Genomic DNA, 20,866 nt, shown 5'->3' with positions numbered 1-20,866 from the left:
GAATTTTATATTTTTCTTGTGGCCTCAAAGTGCTTGCATATGTAATACACTTATATCTCCAACAAAGAGTATCTTGACCTACATTCACTACCTTGAGGTTTTCTTTAGCAATGAACTTTCATTGACATAAAGCTGTACTATCTTGAAACATTACACTACCATTTATTAATAACAAGATACAACTATAAAACATTATTAAAATATAACACATTACCACATTTTATTAAGTTGGGTAACTAAATTATCTATGTAAATAATAAAAATGTGTAACATTACATATTTATTTTTATATTTGTAGGTGCAAAGTAGGTAGTCCATCTATGTATTGATAAGAGCTATGGAAAGATAATATGCCACCAATAGGTATTTATGTAATATTTGCAATATATACATTTGTGTAAGCACCTAAAGTGTGTGTTTACAAATTAAATTATGAATACTGAAAGTCATGACTTATATACTAAACTAATAATATTGTATTGGAAGTAGTTGTTTATGTTGCAAATATTAAAACTTTTTGAAATATCACTATTTCATTATTACAGTATTAAAAAATCATGAAATACACTTAACTCTATAAATGAGTGTGAAATGTATTGACTTTATAATTTGTTTATTCTCTTCATATGATAGAATTATGTAAATAATACATCATCACAATGAAAAACTTTGATAACATTATACACAGTTACACATTTCAGTAATGAATAAAATTATCACTTATCATAAATTAGTATAATTGATACAAGATAACATTAATTAAATATTTATATATTATAATAATACTTAACTATTAATACACTAAATGCACAACAACTAATGTAGGTATATTAATTTCTAATCACTGTCTTTCATAATAAATTATAAAAATAATGTGATATTCATCACAATATTTATTTAATTATTATTACATTTTGCTACTATAATAATAATGTGATGATAAAGTGTAGGGAATTACATATCATTATCATTATCAAGTACATATACGTAATTGTGTATTTTTTGTTATGAAATATAAAATTTTGGTCGATGACTGAGAACAAACTAAAAAGTTAAAAAAATGTCCATTACACAACACAGAGAATTAGAAAATACTTCTAGTGTAGTAAGCAAGTAAGGTCAAGCAAGGTTTATGGTATCTGTAATTATAATAAAAAAACATTTTGCCATATATTTATAAATATTTTTTAAATGTAAAACCTTTTGTTTTGATATTGTAGTAAATTAAAAAATATGTTTTCCAATTTGAATATTTTTTAATAAATAGATAAATAATATTATTTTACCAATATGTTTATACTTGGTGTTGATATCTACTTTATCTATGTATCTTGATATCAGATCTTTTATAGAGTAGATACAGTAAAAGAGATTCAAGGGTAAAAGACCTAACCAAGTACAGTACAGTGTATAGAAAATACTTAATATAATTTTCTCAAAATTTACATGAGGTAAATTTTTAATGAACTGTTTAAAAATGGGCCAAATATAAAAACAAATCTCAAAATAAAAAATAGTTGTAATGTATTAATAAAAAACATGTAATCAGATTGGTCTAATGTAGCATATATATATGGTATATAGTCTAGACAATGTGATACAGATTGAGCCCTCTATTGTATGATACTTTTTAGAATGCAGAGGTCATTGTTATATGGAAGTTATGAATGACGTTGATTAATTATTAACATGCAAATACTTACGAAACATTGCACCGTGGTGCCTTTCATGAGCTAATAAAAACGTTACTTCCTAAATATTGTTATTAAAACAGGAAATAATTAGTTGCGCGAACAAAACCGCGGATAACAGCTAGTCTAAATAATTAGAATTAAGAAATGTTCTCTGCCATAGAATTATCATAACAGTTTAGTACATATTGTGTGATACATTATATTGTATTCATTTCTACTTGGGTACATATATTATTTCACACTAACAACTGACAAGTTTATTTTTTTAATTATGTGTAATATACAATGTGTTCTCTATAATGAGCATCTGGATATTTGTACATGGCCTTCAGTTATGTGAAAGTAAAAGGTCACTGACCTGTCCGGTATATAAGACTAGATTGCAAGTTGTTGCCTTAAATTTACAACTACAGAAATGTTACATCATCATGGAATGCTACCATAGTAGTTGTAGATAATTAAAGGAGATATTTATAAATGTATGACACTTTGATACAAATAAAGTGTGAAATATCAGTAAGTCATTCTATATGGTTAGATAAGTTTGTTATCTTTGATGTTTTCGGTGTTAAAATTTTAATTATTAATTACAGACAATATTTACGTAATTAGTCGTTTTGGTGGTTTAGTAGTTTACTATTCCAAATCAAGATTGAGATCGTCGTTTCATTCTCGACCTAAACTTCAACTCAATATAATTTCTAAAATTCATAATGTTTCGCCATAAAAAAGTCACATCATTCTTATCCTTTAAAGATTAGATCTCTATTTACAATTATAAAGTGTTTTTCTATAATAGGTCGCCACTCCACAAACTTCCTTATAGACTGTCTTTCGACCTCTGTAGCAAACCTGTCAAGACATACATCCGTACCTTATTTGTATTATCTCAAGCTGTAAAATTCATATCCTAGCAATAATCTTGTACACTCTTACGAATATCGTATATCTAATTAAAGATACGAGTGGAGAATTCTACAGACCCTAATATAACAATTAGGTATCTTTTCTATTGCGCCAATATGTATAAATTTACAATAAAGGCATCGGCAATAAATCTGGTGCCGTATTCTGCATTATTTTAACTGACTTCACAAATGTATTTAGTGAATATCAAAATAAGTTGCAAACCACAATATTTGCACAAATTTCGGTATATTGTTTTTTTTTTTTAGTTCCGGCAAACAGTGACGACTCTTTAATGATAATATTAATTAATAGTTGTTTTGTATATCAATACAAATTCTTTTTCGCAGAATCTAACACTATCAAATTTTAACTTCATTCTTATGTAAAAATTGCGTTTATTATGACGCTTAATCAGCTCAGAGAAATTCGTTCTTGCAATTATTATCAGAATTTATAATATGGCTGTGTTCTAAGTTAAAAATATTAGGTATCGTAAAAAATTACCAACAAACGAGTAGCTAACAACCAATATTTATTTTGTATTAACCGAGGTTAATATTGTAATAAGTCGTCTCCGTGGACCTCAGTCACATCTATTACAGCGGTCAAGCGCGCTAAAAAATTGTTATGTCCCACTTGAAGTCAGCTAAAACCAATTAGTCTAGAATATGATCTAGCTGTGTACTATATCTTGAATCCGTCCAGTAGTTTTTTAAAAAAGACAATGAGCATCCGTACTAATGAACTCTCGCCTTTACAATATTAGTACTGTATAACAATGTGATACTTTTAAGAAATATTTATTACCAATTCATACATTTGAACACTGATTATTGTATTGATTTTCCTCTTAATGTCAATATACATACTTAATGACATACACGCATATTCGACGATTACAAATTATGTATATTATATTAATAACATAGACATCTATAATACTCAAGACACAATGTGCTCTATATACAGAACAATGACCTGCAAGCACTATCTACATTAAAAAAAAATAAACATGTCATATGACAACTCAAAATCTAAAAATGTTGCATTAAACAATAATAATATATTTTATTTATTTTTATCGACAGAATTTACTTCTCTGCTAGTTATTTACCAAATTGATTGCTACAACGCACACGTGTTCGTACAAATACTTGGCTCACACCGAGGAACGTTTGGCCCTCCGCAGAGAAAGTCTCCCTAGTCTGGGCAGGCAGTTTATGTAATGTACATACTCTAACTTAACTAGATCTGACATATCCAGGCATATATCGGATATGTCGTAAATTACCTTATGATCGATTGAACACATATAGGAGCAGCAGGAGTTAACTAGAATTACAAATAGGTAGCAATGATGTCGAAGGCCCTTGACATTGCCCTTGGTACAGTAGTCAGGATCTACTCGAACAAAAGTTGAAGTGTCCTTTGCTGTGGCCTCTCACATAAGTTCAGAGAATATATCGAGGTCACTAAAAACTGTGCATTCATTGAAAAATATAAATTTTCGGTATGTCATACCAATGGAATTCACAAATAAAGTATAGATAGATTGCTGTTTGTTAGTCTTATACGCAAAAATTACTGGATGGATTCTAATTAAATGTAGAACACAGATAAATCATATCCTACATCACCATTCTTTTTAATACGTTTGTAATATGACGAAATATCTACGATAATAGTATTTATCCCTGTGGTCCCAGATGGACAGTTTCGTATTTACAATTTAGACCTAATAATATTGACACAACTGGAACAAAGTAATCACTTATGACATCACGATACAAGTTGTATGGTCAACGAACCGAAATGCTCACATATTCTTTTTTTATTTACCTAACGCTACGGCTAGTATTACAAATAACAAATTCGTAAATATCTGAACCAGCGCCTTAATGAAATAGTAAATGACATGGTGTTATTTTAGAAATATATTTTGTAATTGTACGGATAATCGTAATATTTTAACAAAAAAGTATTGGCGAAGATATCGTGTGACTTACGTATTAAATTAAATAAGTCCATCAAATTTTATTCTAAATTTGTCAATTGGTTTAAATGTGTTAATTGTAAATATAACGTAGATCCTATTAGTATTTGCTAAAATTATTGTTATTACTATTATTATATTTTAACTAACTGTCCCCAGGACTATTCTAAAGCAACGATCTTAATAATATTTTTATTTAGTTTTTAAAATTGGTCTATTTTATTAGTTCGCGTATATTTAAAAGCGTAGTCATGCTTGATCCGATAAGATGTAGTCACAGAGAAACGATTATGAAATAAAATACAATACCACATATAGTTTAATCAGCAATCGATTAAAGGGTGGTGGCCCTTAATTATTAATCCAAACACATATTGATGTGCTTGCGAGTTACAGAGCTGTTTTTGGCAAGTATGCCTTAAATTTAATTCGTGAATGTTTTATTAGAAATATACACAATCTGACTATTAGCTACACAATTTAGATAAGATACCGTGTATTGAACATACGTAGATAAAACTAATAGGTACTAGGTACGTGATTTTTAAGCGAGATAATTCAATCATTCCCGCCCTCTTGCGATGACGTGTCCATTCTAAATTTACTTATACACTTACTTATTGACACGTTCCAAAAATACACCAAAGTCTTGGCAAAACTGAACGGGCGTTAACATCGCTATCAGCCGCATAATGCCCCAACTTACGCATACATAGCCACAGATAGGTATACGTATCCGCCACACTCACATTGCCCTATTATGTATCTATGTAGATGAACAAATACGTCAGAGTGTATAGCTACTTTATACCTATCAATATAAGTACGCCATACGCCATACATATAAATGCTTATAATCGTGAGTCGTTCTTACGGCCGCTAGATTGCCGCGCGTCTGCAACTCTGCACTCTACATTTTACCCAGGAATTATATACTTAGTCCATTTTGTTATCTATTGCAAATGTTTATAGGATATTTTATATAAAAGACATTTTTTAGACTTTTGTATTGTTTTTATAAAAAGTCGGAGCGACCAGTAGCCGAGATTGCGAATTTATGAATAATTTAGTCATGCCCCATGATGTTGACAAATGATGATCGCCAGTTCTGAATACATTATTTATTTCGGAAACAACTTCATATTTGTGTTATAAGGGTTCTATCTAACTGTTGTTTTAAAAAAATCTGTATTTATTGCATGCTTTATTTACATCAGTTTTTGGAACATATCATTATAAACCATTGTGTCCAACAGACAAAAACGAGCGGTTCTTTGCAGTTATAACACGTGGATTCGTGTCTCATCGTAAGTTAATTTTAGCTCACCTTGTGATCGCACTATAATGGAAAGTTCCGCCTGAAATACGATATTAAAAATCCACGTGATTACCGCGAGAGATGATCATGTTAATTGAGTAATTATTTTACATGTATCTATAATTCATTATATTCTTTTAAAACGGTATTATATGTCTATTTATACACCAGTACTAATCTATGGTAGGAAAAGAGTAGTACAGAATGCCCCGCGTAGCCCCGCTCAGCTTACTTCATCTGCTCTCTTAGTTCTAAAAGAATCCGTATATTTTCAGTTAAAATATAATTATTTAAAATGCTGAAAAAAGTTAGAAATGCCGTAGCCACATTATTGTACCTACATAATTTCGTCTCGTTTCGTCCTTTTTAAAACTACAATTCAAGCAACGGGAAAATCTTATGTTTTTTTTATAATAGCTAACCAGAATGGCCCTATCTTGATTGATGGCAAGGGACCACATATGAAAATCGACATCATGCTATCCAGTGATGTAGTGACGATTGTTATCTTAACAACTTATGTCTTTTCACGTCCTGCTTAAAAACTTCAGAATAAGACTTAGGGACAAAATTTGTATTTATTATAATGTAGAAAGTGTACGTAAAAATATAAAAGTATATTCTTCATCATACTGTATATTATTTTCTATTGCATAAATTAACTACTATTAAAGGCGGGGAAAAAATCTACTCGACACATACAATGAAAGGCCAAATCGACATTTCGTTATTCAAGATGAGGAGTAAAAGTGCCTCAACCTCAACCTAACTTTGTCATAAGATTAATCGTCCAAAACTAACACGGTTACCCTACGCGCTCGTATTAAGTAGTTTAGAATAAAAGGTTCGAAGCATGTCATTATGTGTGCGCGTTATTTAGCTGTTGTGCTTAACGGTAAACAGCACCATTTACTACATGTTACAAGCCTTAGTGGACTGGTAAGTAACTCCACAGAGTATCTGTTCCGCTCCGAGGACCACAACACACTCCAAGCAGATAAACAAAAATTTAAATGGGGCGTTACTTATATTGGATAAATTCCATCTAACAAATATAATATAGTATAGTATTCATGTTTAACGATTGGTTATTTCTGAGCTATGAGATACTTACAGTCAATAGATAAAAATTACGGAATATATAATAGTATCTTGGTGATACGATAACTAAACATAAAATATAAAAGGTTCAACTCGAATCAATATATATAACCTTTTTGAATAATACTACTAGGTATTACAATAATTTTAGACATTGATTTTCCTTTTTATATTTAACTCAGTATTTGTATAATGTAAAGTTTTATTGCTTTTGTTATTGTTAATAAAATATATTTGTACATATTGATATATTACCACATTAGTCTCTATTTAATAAACAATTAAATTAATATATGAATTTCTGTCTGACATTTAATCGTTACTTCTATTCGTTAAAATAGGCTAAAAACCTATTTTATAGTGACTAGCTGTTTTCGAGTAATCCTTCTCAAGCGTTGTAACTCGCATGGATGTTTTTAGTCTTATAAAACTTGACCTTTAATAATAGATATTTTGCGATTTTGCAATGATTCTTTTGGAATAAATAAGTATATAGATGGCTATATACTTATTTTTCCAACATGGTACTATGAATCGTCACTGGCAAATTGTTTGTATATTCTATATAATTTTCTCTATAAAACGGATATTTTTCTCAATATCTGGTGTTTCGAATGATTTTGAATCAGTCTGTTATATGCATGAGTAAATTATGAAAGTGATTGAAGCAGTAGTTCTTTATAACACTATTAGCTAAAAATGTATCTGCTTTCATCTTAACTAACTTAAGGAATAGATAGTCTCTGACTGATAATCAATGAGAGGTTAAAAACTATGATTTATATGCCCTTGTCCTAACTTCAATTATTGATAAATACCTGACAATCACATAGTCAGAGTCATGTAAACAATGTGTATTTGTTTGTCAACAGACTGCGTCTATTTCGAGACGTCGCCGAAATCTCCGTACCAAATCCGGCGGATAGAGGAACTGAACAAGACGGCGTCTGGAAACGTTGAAGCAAAAGTCATGTGCTTCTACAGGCGGCGGGACCTGCCGAACCCTCTTATACAATTAGCTGATAAGCATCAAAGTGAGTACATCAAATATTTTACAAGCAGGATATATTACTGTTACCGCGAATGCTGTAGAATAATGAATGCTGTGTATTTTTTCATTAATTTGATTTTAATTTAATTTGTTTATAATGTCACATCACGTCTGTTGTATATCTCATGTTTTTTTCACTTAGAGTTTATTGTTAAAGAAAGTGGTATTTATACTAGTATTTATTACTAGTATGGTTCCTATTTATCAAAATATATGCTTTAAATATTAATTGTTTTTTTAATGAGACTGATCTTAAGCGAAATAATAAAAAGAATATTTTCTAATTTCTGTAACACCAAATCTAAACAAATATGTACATACGTCGTTTGCATACCTGCCCGTATTGTACGATCTAATTTTGATTTTTGCGTCATTGGCCAAGCCCATACGCCAAGCCTAATATTGGACAAATCGGCAATTGCTCTTTTCGTGAAATAATGAAGCTCTTTGTTTTTTATTTAATTTCTGTGTTTGACATAATTCTATAAATAATTTTCTCGTGAAAAGAGCAACCATTCAGATTCTGACTCGATTCAAGTGCATATAACTACATCTAAAAAAATCATCTTTATAAAAGACTAGCTTTTCCCGAGACTCTGTCTTCAACCGTTTAAGTTAAAAAATTTTAGTAACATGTTTAAATATGCTACAAACACGTATCGCCTTAGAAATATCCAAACATGAACGTAACAATATAGTTATCTAATCGATTTTCTTTTAACCCGATTAGTAGACACGTTGGTTTCTTAGAATATGGCAATATTGATCTAGCTATATTATTATCTTTTAAGTTCACGTGGTTCACTTGGTCTTTAAAATTATTGAGAAATTCAGTATTAAATTTTATTGATTCTGAATTAATTTGATTTTACACGCAATGCATTGCAACGTGATTCCTCGTGTACCTACTAATATTGTATAAATTAAATCTAGTTATAGTATGTTCTTGTATCTAGTAGTAGTTATGTTTTTTGTACTAAATCTAATATTATATCAAAGATTCTGTCTGGGCTATATACCAAAATCAGTATGTCTAGTGAATAGAGAATTGTCCTATGTCAACTTTTTGTGGTCAGTTTAATCTATACATATAAGTAAAATTGGAGTGTCTGTTTGTAATATTGAAATAACCGTTATTTACTGCATACATATGAATATAAATACGGTACATATACCAAAAAAACACTTTTTAAAATTTTTGTCTGTCGGTCTGTTTGTTCCGGCTAATCTCTGAAATGGCTGGACCGATTTTACCGAGACTTTTTTTGGCAGGTCGCTGATGTAATAACGAGTAACTTAGGCTACTTTTATTTTAGATAGATAATTTAAATAATAGAATCATTGAGTTTGTATAGAAATGCATTAATACCAGAAGTAGGTAGAGATAGACTGTAAAAGTAACATGATAACGTGATGTCTGTAGTGTTGTTAATGGACATAGGCGATAGTATACGCTTACCATTATGTGGTTCGTCAGCTTGTTGGCTATACCTATAACATATGAACTGTATCTTCACCAAAATAAAACGTACAACACAAAATTGCAGTATATTTAAAAATTATTCTTAAGATACTATAAGAACCCGATGTGTAGTGTCCTTTAAAAATGAAGTTTATAATTAGACAGTTTTTCTATTGATTTTAGTAACTGGCTAGTCACGCACGGCACTATGACTGAGGCGACACCGATTTACTTGTGAATATTATTCCAACCACATGCCCTCATCCCCTCGTCTATTATTACCAGGTGTAGCGTATCTGTAATAAAAAAATGAGGCGTATTACAATCGAATTAAACCACGTATATATGAAATTAGTTTCAATGCTTATTTTATCATTTTTATATTATTTTTTTATTTCTTATATTATTGATGATTGTTAAAAAATATATGAAATATATTAATAGCGGACGATATTGTTTTTAAAGGAGATACTGAAGTATTTAGTAAGATTTATTAATTGAATAATGTATTTTGTTGCTGATATGGAATAGAAGTAATTACAATTATGTAGGGAAAACAAAAATTCGAATGACAATAAAATATTTCATAATCTGTAACTCGTATGAGGAAGACGCAAGCTCCCAAATACCATATTAATAATACTTCTGCAATCGCCCCCTGATCACGTGTGCCCATGTGGCTTAACGCGTGTTTGATTCTTTTCTATAAATAGGTCGATTATCCATGAGACTTGTTACTAGGTTTGCTCAGCGGGTGTCTGGAATACACGATCATTACATGTGTCAATTCCATATCTTCATACTGCCTGATCGAAGGGAATCAATATATTTATTTATTGTTAACCAATGTTACCAAACGTATTCTTACAATCATAAAGGGTTAACTTTAAAATCGTTCTTTTGCTTATTATGTTTCTATGGTCCTATCAGTATATACGAGCAGTATACGCTCTAAATGCACAAAAATGTAGAATCAGAATGAAGTCAGATCAGTGGGTCGCAAAATTACTTTCCAATAGCCTTACATTTAAGTTGATCTGACATATGGGTACATTCGCTAACAGTATAGGGCCACTAGTTCTCTTTATTAAGAATACTTCCATTATGATATTTTACTAGTCAACAATTGTAACAGTACGATTTTCCCCCGACTGCCTCTACACGTGGCCGGTATATATGGATATTAGATGGTATATATAATTTTCTTTACCAAATTCCACGAATTGAAGTGAAATTTAATAACGACTGTTGAAACTGTTAAGATGGCGGGAGGCCGTAAAAAATGAATAGGTTCGCTACAACATGAACAAATAAAGCGAACTTCATAACTTGAGTTCGTTGTGTATCAGGTCATAAAAGACAAACTAAAGTAACCATTTTCTAAAAATCAATTAATTTAATAGCAAGCATTGAATTACGTACCGCTATTTGGTTTCGTGTCGCTTAAAAATTAAGGGCTTACTTTCTATTATGTTGCTTATTGTTGATAACTACAACACAATTTTCCATGTCGGCCATCGAATTGTTTATCGCGATAACGAGTTTGTAACTCACTTTGAAATCGATAGGTTGCTTCACTGTGTAGAGATCACGCAAGTCGACCTAGTCGGTCGCGCAGTGTCTATAAATATATATGTATATAAAGTTAAAAGCAGTGACAGATTAGGAGGTAGCTGAGACTACGGCTCGGAATTTCAAGATCGAATTTTCAAGTATTTGAGTTTGGTCTTGGCAGTCGTTAACTATTAAAATTGTTAAATCTTTATTATCATACATAATAACCTATGAACCTCCTCGTTGTTATGGGTTACATACCCTATCGGCCATTGATCGTCCCGTTTCTTACAGATAACCGGATCTAAACCTATTGACAAATAATATCTGTTTTCATATTCATGAACAAAATTCATTTACAGTAAACGAGAACGAACACGAAACACAAACGAACAGAACGAGACGAAAACATATATGTCTTTCTTTTATTTGAAATTTTATTTTATTTTATTATTCCAATTTAAACAAAATGGACTTATTTTTTTGAGTTATGATATTTTAGAAACGCAACGATACGTAATAATCGTATGATATATTTACTTTTTAATAAAGGAATATGTTATTGAAACTATAGCATTCTGAGCTACAGGAACTATTTATCTATAGGTATATCATATATTATGAGGTAGCATGAATTAAATAAGTCGTTTTTATCTGTAACGTTATATATAAATAATCTAATGTTTTATTGTATATACTCGCAAACACGTTACTACCTTACTCTTGGACTGTTCTTCTTAATCTACTTAGTTTTATTTTCTTGCATTACTGCCCTCTGCGCTTTATTTGTTATTTGAATCGAATTACGCCAGATAATCATTCTTGAAAATCAGCTATGGCAAATACCCCAAGCCTTACCAATGGTTGATGTTAGAAAAAAGTGATGCTTTGAAAAGAATCCTCCCCCAATACCTTTCCTTTACATTCAGTGCAATGGATACTTTAATTAATTCTTTATTAAGCTAAAAACATTCATTGCACCGATTTTCATTAGACGACCCTTCCTCCGAATCGGAATACGTACTGAGCGCATGTACAATTTTTGTAGTAGGGTTAACTAGCAACAAATCTGTGTTGCTTGAATCGAAATATTAATGTATACGTAAGTAGACGATAACTTCACTTATTCCTATAATGCTTTTTCAATCTAAAGTGTTTATCCTCTTACAGATCCTATACTAATTTTGTGGAATTGAAATCTGTTTTTATAGAACGTTTCGTAGTTTTGAATTTTATTTTTGATGTATTTTAATCTAATATAGTATTGTTTTTATAAAATGAATGACGAATGAATGAATGCAAAATCCTTTATTGTTTCTCTAATAGAAAATACACTATGTACAAATAGATAAAAAAACATAAAAAACGAGCCAATAATGGCGAGCTTATCACTTAAATAAAATATTATCATCAACCGGCTAGGTGAATTAAACATTTCTTTTATTAACTTTCTACTTTTTATGTGGTTTATCAGAACTGTTTATTACGATTAAGGCATATATATATAGTACTGTAAACAATTTTGATTACACTCAATTGAAATTTGACAATAGAAGGTACATAGTATAAATCCAAATTTGCAGATTAGAAAAGACCGTTATCGAATTGTATCGTGCACATCTTTTTACTTTTTGCCTAATTATTATATAGTAAGTAACAAGTAGAAAACGTGGACTTGACTTAACTGGATGAAAATGTATGTTACGTAAAAGTTCGGGAGTGTTGGTGCGTCCTCGACTGCTTGGTAATGACCCTGGAAGCACTGTGGATTGTAGCTGTTAACTTAAAATCATGGAATGACAATTTTATCTATTTTAACGAGAGAAAACATCAGTTGTAGCTACGATATATATCCGATATATATATCCCCTGTAGATCTCGTAAAACTCGTAATTTTTTCTCACATTTTAGTTTTTGTTAATGAACTAAACAACAACAAAAACTGTACACAATTTATTAAATTTTACTGCTGCTATCATAAAACTTCCTAAAATAAAATGGCAAATTATTAACAGACAACCTGTCGGCTACTTACAAATCTGCGGCCGTTGGTCAGAGGCGGACGAGTTTTTATATTGTTGTAGAGTACAGTGGTAGCGCTGGGTCACAGTATAAAATAGCTATAGGCCAAAATTACATTTGTAGTCGCATATTATCGCACAAATATTTTAAATACTGTTGAAATTGTTGGCCCAATATCGAATTATGGTTGTTTATTGGAACACACCTTAACAATCCGTTATGAATGCTTATAATATATAGAAATTCTATCATATTACATGAATACAAATTTTATTTTCTTATCATATTATAAAAAATAAATTGAGTAATTTATTTTTTGATGATCAAACCTATCGATTAAAATACTCAACTGGTTTTTTATTTCTTTTATTACTTTGCGATTACAGACGACATCAGACCGCGTGTTTTATTTATTAATTTGTTTTTTTTTTTACTATCAGAACAATTCCTTATCCCACTGGGGATAAAATCTCGCTAAAAAGTATTTAACTTACTATTACTACTATATAGTTTGATTTAAGAGATTATTGCTGTTATCAATGTTACTTGCCAGAAGAAAGTAGTACGAACTAGTTTAAGCGACACTTGTAAAAACAAAAATTAATTCCGTTATTTTTTGTATCTTTTATGTTGCCGGTTTATTCCGTTCGGTAAATCCATTAATTCTTACAATGGTGAATAAAACCCAAATTCGCTTATCTGAAAATATTTATTCTTCACTTGAAAATATTGAAATGAATCAATATCTGTTTTAGTTTTTAAACGTTATTGTTAGAGAAAACATAGTAAACTATATTAAATTCAATTACGGATTAAGAATATCGAAATATCTGTACAGTCGGAGGGTTGCTACGTGAAGCCCGATCGGGACAAAGATCGTGTGTTAATTCGGACCGCGTAGACCAAGGGGCGGCGGTCGGGGTTAGTAAACATAATCATGGCCTCCTCCCGCTCTACAATTCAGTAGCTAAATGGGAATGAAGAGTTACCTCTCTCGCACCGCCTCGAACCCCTCACACCCTAGTGTGTCTGTCTGCCGCCTCGACACCCACATATCTTGTGACGTACAACGTACGCCGTTGAAGTTGTTGAAAAAAGAAACAAATATAACTCTTAACTGTATCGCTACAGCTATTTCATTTTATCATCGATTGATTTTAAATTCATCTGCCTATTTGCAATTATTTAATGAAGGATCAGATCTACTGAGACGGAAAAAGGAGTGATATAAAAACTCGTATTTTATGAGGGGGTATAGTGTATTAAATTTTTTAAAACACCTAACAAATATTAACTACAGACACGGATTCCCATCACCCTGCCTGGCCGATTTAATTAATAGGGTTTCATAATAATCTTTTTCATTTTAACTTCTTACCTTTGTCGAGAAATTACGTAGCTTTCTAACAGCTCCATATCATCATCATCTTAATTAGTATTTACTTTACGGTATAAAAATAGCTGCTGAGACATCAATACTTCGTGACTTGTATTCTAAATTCCTTTGCTGCCCGACCCTCCCCCGTACAACTCCCCCCTTATCGACCGTGGCGCTCTCATCTCGCAGGTATACACAACACTTATCCCGGTTTTAATTGTCGCCAAGCACCGATGACCTCTGCTAAGTAAAAAATGCAAAAAATAAATAAATAAATGGTGCAGGAAATAATGACCTAATGCTGTATCTACCATGATAGACTCGCAACTTATAAGCAACTATATAACGCATTTTAAGGTGTAATTAATATATATCGCAGTATTGTTCACATTGAGATAATTATATGCCATGTTTGTAAATTGTAATTATCACCATTTAATAATGTTAGTCTCCTTCGAATATTAAGTAAGCACGACTTTATCGGAGGTTTATTTTAATTTTATTTTCTATATAAATTGTTAGAATAACTTTCAAGTTAATATATGCTTTAAATTTTATTGTACATAATTATATTATTAAGTAGTTTTATTTAAAAGATTTAAGGTCTATTTGACTCCATTAATTCAAAGTCAAAAATCATTTCTTCATGTAGGACATTTTAGCCCCTTATGAACATAAATTTTTTTATTTTAAAAATTTTCTGACTCTAAGTATTAAAAAGACATCCAAGAATAAAATATTAATAAGATAATTTAGTGTTTATGATTGTCTATGGTTCCTTATAATTATTATAATGCCAAAGCCCGTAATATTGTAAGCGACCATATTGTGGGATTACCAGCAGGAAAACTGTACAACTATAATACAGTTTCAAACAAATGTAAACTTGGTGGTTAATATTGTCGTAGAGACATTATTAACAATCCCAAAAACTTTAAACATTAGAGTACATTGTGACAAATTGTAAGTGTTTTACATGTAATTGTAGGCGACTGTACGTTTATTTGCCACTTCAGTTCAAATTAACATTGGGATAGCCAAATATATATGTAAGTAAATTATATATCTCAACTCGAAGTAGACTGATCTAGCGGTCCGTAATATCTACCTACCCTTAAACTTCTTAACAAATACATAGATTATTTACTTATTAATACGTGAAGCAAAATCTTTGTACCCTTTTTTACATATTATGCAGACTGAAGAGTATGAAATTTCGCACATTATACTCTAAGTATATAAAGTAGAGAAAGAGTGGAAAATACTAATCTTTTTTATTATTATTTATTTATAACAAATATATTATTAAATCAATAAAAAAACACACACACATGATCATTTATTTGACATATACGCACTTATATACTCTTTTGTTTATTTTTAAAGTATGTAGTCAAATAGAGAATATTGTTTGTCTTTAATATTACCTATATATTATATTTAATATAGTCTTATTGAATGTTAAATTAATTATGGATTTTCAACCACTAATAAATACTGGAGAATATTTCACGTTTAAATCGTGTAATATGTTTAAGTGTATATCAAAGTCGCTTATCATCAAGTGATTATGGAGTCGTAAATATCGTGCGGTGGGTCTAAAAGATTTCATTCCTTTATGGGGACAAATATTTGCCTCGAGTGTGGGTATCAAATAAATATTCACTGGGACTCTTTATTAAGCGGTTGTTATCCAATTAAGTGTCTATTATGGCTTGATTTAGATGACCATCGTAAAACAACCTAGTTTTTATTCTCGGCGTATGTTTTGTCCGTCATAGTGTTACACATTAGTTACAATACAACGAACCTGTCCTGCGCATTTACGCGGCTAATGCAAATGATCATTTTGTGTCCTCCGCTAACGTGTCCCTTATATGCGTAGGTCTCGTGTGGTGAGTGTGCCCAACGACTTCTAGTTGTATAAAATTGCATTAGATTATTGTAGCATTACCTAAACATATCACCTCAGTTTACAGTCAACTTAGAAATAAAATTGCACTTAAGAAACTACTCCTAACACACTATTTAGTTATAATTACAAAGAAATCTCAGTCCTTGCTTAAAAAATAATGGAATAATATGTAATGATTTAAGTTACATAAATGTGTTATTATTTCCCTCATGTCATAGTTTTTGCAGCTGGTGATTAGTACCGAGGATGGGCCTGGTCAAGTTTAAAAATTGATTGTATGTTCCGTTTGTGGTTCCTTTTACATATATAGAGAGAGATATAGACATAAATCTTCGACTTTTTTTTATATAATATATATGTAGTTGTTGGGTTTAATATTTTGTCTTATTTTTAAAATAGAAATAATTAAGTATTCGACTTCAGAACCTTTTTCTTATTTCAAAGACGAATAAAAATGTATTTGTGTTCAATTCTTGAAATTTAAATTTCTCTCGAAAGCACATTACAGCACATCACATTAAAGATAATTTATTTATTCATTAACATTATTTAAACCACAGAACACTTTTGTAAATTAGCGATCACGGGTTTTTTCACTCTGTGCCCAACACGGGGTCTGTGATCACCCCACATATTCAAACAACAATATTAAAAATTTGAATTTAATACCTATTCCTATTGTAGTTAGTTTTAATATCTATATACCTATTGTAGTTCGAAATCGTCCATGAGTTTCTAGTGTTTAAACAGTTTCATTTATATAACGTTAATATTATTTTTATCGCCATTTTATAGTAGTCATATAGAGAAGCGGTAGACAAAAACCAGCCAAGTGCAAGTCGCACACCGGAACTTCCGTACAGATAACAGAAAAAAAAAGAAAATGTATTTATTCAGTGCTTATTCAAATTAGTAACATTAAAACCCTGTTAGGGTTGACCTAGCGAAAGATGCTATTTCATTCTTTTAATCAATAATAATACGTATTATTCTTTGTATGATAATTGCTTTAGAAAGATATAGTGATTGCTTAATGATTAATATAAACTGGTATATATTCATTGGTTTGTCCAGTGTTGATAATGAAATTCTATAAATATTATTCTTATAACTTAAATTAGATTGTGTAACATATATATAATATTTTACATAATCTAGTTTTTTTCTTTACATACTATAGTTACCATGTCAAAATGTATTTGATTAAAATATCAAAATGATAGTATTATTACTGTAATAATAAAAATAATTCCTTGAATATATCGTTTTGTGACAAACACTGTATTCAAGATTTTATATCCTTTTGTACGGAACCCTAAATAGATCGTTATCTAGAACCGGTCAAAACTACTCTGTGGGACGTGCGAAATTCAAAACGTTTATCGCTTTAAAATTTAAAATTAGATGCTCTTAGTATATTTTACTAACAGTTCATTTTTCTTAATGAAATGACGGGGTAAGATATTTTGCCCCCATGGCATAAGAAGGAAATTTTAGAATTTAACCTAGAATTGAATCTTATAGTATATATACTGTTTTGAATTTGACGCGGTCATTATTATAATTACTAATTTTACCTATAATATAAAATATTATACCTTGGAAGCATGGGGATTCTATGGTAACATTTCGTTCTTCTTAGAACAGAAACATATTTTCTATCTTATGCCCGTATGACGTTGAAAGAGGAGGTAGGTGTTGAGGATTTTAATAAAGAAAATACAGAGATAAAATAAAATGCGACTAATATGACAGCGATATATAATAGAAAGTAACAATAAAGAATATGTCAAAGAATTATTATTATAAAACTTAAAAATAGTATAAAAAGTAGTTCGCTTCAGACGTCATTGACAGTTGTTAATGTTTATTCTGCAACCAATTCAAAAAGGTGGAATGTCCACCACCAATTTCACTATCATGATATTTTCGTCAGTAAATAAACGATTACAAAATGCAATTTTCACTTACCAATTAATTACACTTTGTAATTTATAATGCTACAATAGACAAAGTTTTATATAAATTGCATCTGCCAATAAACATTTTTATGAATAAATATAAATATTCAATTATTAAAATGAATAAAATTACAAAAGCATCTAAGGAACACATACATAATATTATATGAGTGTAAATACAATAATTACATGATACACCGAAAAATACTAAAGTATGTTATACTATATGGAAACTGATTGTGATATTTTATTTCTTTTACACTTTAATTAGTGAGTAGATTTAGTTTGCGTTTATGGAGAGGAGGATTATAGGTAAAAGACTAGGTATTGCTATTACTTTCTATAGCCATCGATTGTATAATAGTTGGGTACTAATACTGGTTCTGTTGATTACTAACAACATTGTTAAGGCAATGAACTGAAAGTAAAAGCTTATTTATCACGTATTAGCCCCAATATTATTATAGACCTAGTATTGCGTCGAAACTACTAATACGTTTTATACTACATTTTCCCCGTTTTTTTGCAACATGTTTCAATAGAGCTCCTTTACTATTGGTTGTAACAGGATTTATTTCCAATTTTTGTTATTAATTATTTTCAAAGTCGAATGTACCCGAGATTGTTCATAATATCCGGTACATATATTTTGAAATAATAACAAAAAACTTAAATAAATTGTGTTAGATAGCTTACTTACCGAGGCTTTTGGTTATAGGCAAATGTTAAATATATAACCCTGAACATTTAACACAGAGTATAATAGTCCCACGTCCCACGTCCTATAGTCCCACGGTAAGCTGAGCTTGTGTTATATAGGTACTAGACAACTGATATAAATACCTAGATATTTTTTTTTTAAATAAAGCGGTATGCTTATAACCGTTAGACCACCGAGGCCGTCAAAAAATAACATAAAGATGTCATCAATAAATAATATTATTACCAATATCACCATCCGAACATCCAAATTTAGAAAGTTTACCTCTTAATATAAAGAGGTTATAGGGTACGGGTTAACAATAAAAAAAATTTAGTTCAGTATATTCGACATACTTATGATAAACAGTTCACAATTTTTTATTTATATGAATATAGTTCTATGCTTCCCATTCTTTCCACTGTATGACTGTATTTTTTTATTATAATTTACCAATTTCTAAAATTATCTTTGCCATTTCTGAAATGATATTGTTTCATGAGCTAGATTACTACGAACTAACATTGATACTGATTCGGATGTTTAATCTGCATATTCATATAAAATCTTCTTCAAACAGTTCTGCAACGCAATTTTTCTTGATGATATAACAAGAAGACTGACCGACAAAAATTCTGAATCAATTGTTTGGACTTTCTACCTAAGTTTGAAAAAAATACGTCTGACTTATACTAATATAATTTTATTATGTGGAATAAGTATATATTTCAGTATTTTTATATTTTACTCATAGGTTCTCAATATAGCTAAAAATTAAATAGTCACCAGAATCCAAATATAATTCCTTGAACACACAACCAGTTTTTAATTAATTTTACTGTAAAGACAGCATTTTCTGTTTATAAATGATTAGTTAACAAGTTTTTTGAATAACATTCTTAATTCAAATTTAACATAAAAAATTCAATATTCGTTATTGCTACTCTATTTTCGTCTACGGGCTTATTTTATGTTTTTATGACCTTTTTTAACAGATTACTTTAAGTAGTATATCTATGTATTTATAATATTAAAAATTAAAATATATACATATTATATATTTTATAAATTCATTGTAGTACAATGCTATTTGAATAAGAACAGGAAAAAGTTAATTAATGAAACCAACTTAATAAGATATATTAAAAAAAAATGTTACTGACAATTTTATAAGACTAAAGCTCTTTTTGAAGTATTGATTGAAAAATCATTAAAAATCGTAGAATTGTGTAGAAAACGTCGCGTAATATCGCCTTTGGAATTGAAATTACCTCTTTTTGGTTTAAAATTATATTCATATTTTTTGCGTCGTGTAACATTAAATAAAGCTACTTTTATTACTCTAAATGAGAGGCTCGATGGCTTACATGGTTATTGTACGTTACGCCAAGATTTTGGGCAAACCGCAAGTGCATATTACGGTAACTTACGTGTTTTTTTTTTATAATAAAATGCATTATGGATATAATAAGTAGTCCCGACTACCAATACAGAGCTGTTTTTAGCGAACGAGATTGAAGTAGTAGTTTTACAGATTTTTGAAATAAATACCCTAACCATATTTAAATGAGTTTGTTTCTCCATATCCACCACTTTCTCAAGCACGATGCATTTTATGGAATATCTGTATATCCTGTTTTTATTTAATAGTATCATATATTATGTTCAAACCGCGCCTAGTCAGAACGTTTGACTATTGAGATAAAAAGCTTAAGTTAAAATGCTCAAAATGTTTTATGTAGTTTCATTAAAAAAAAATTAAAATGAGTTTAATACATACACACTTGATTTTATGAATAATAAGAAAG

At 30.0% G+C, this 20,866-nt stretch overlaps 1 protein-coding gene across 1 annotated transcript in view; it reads left to right on the top strand.

The window, feature by feature from the left end:
- The window catches only part of LOC131847637 (metastasis-associated protein MTA3), a 63,951-nt gene that overhangs the window by 1,205 nt on the left and 41,880 nt on the right, over positions 1-20,866 (top strand). Inside the window, exon 2 of the mRNA XM_059197253.1 lies at positions 7,888-8,049. Coding sequence (XP_059053236.1) covers positions 7,888-8,049 — 162 coding nt within the window. The remainder of the gene's footprint in view (positions 1-7,887; positions 8,050-20,866) is intronic.

Source organism: Achroia grisella, unplaced genomic scaffold (genome assembly GCF_030625045.1).
Source record: "Achroia grisella isolate CSIRO2021 unplaced genomic scaffold, CSIRO_AGI_Agris_v1 utg540, whole genome shotgun sequence".
Taxonomy (NCBI): Eukaryota; Metazoa; Arthropoda; class Insecta; order Lepidoptera; family Pyralidae; genus Achroia; species Achroia grisella.
The sequence above is the reverse complement of the archived record's forward strand: the minus strand, read 5'-3'. Positions and strand labels throughout refer to the sequence as shown.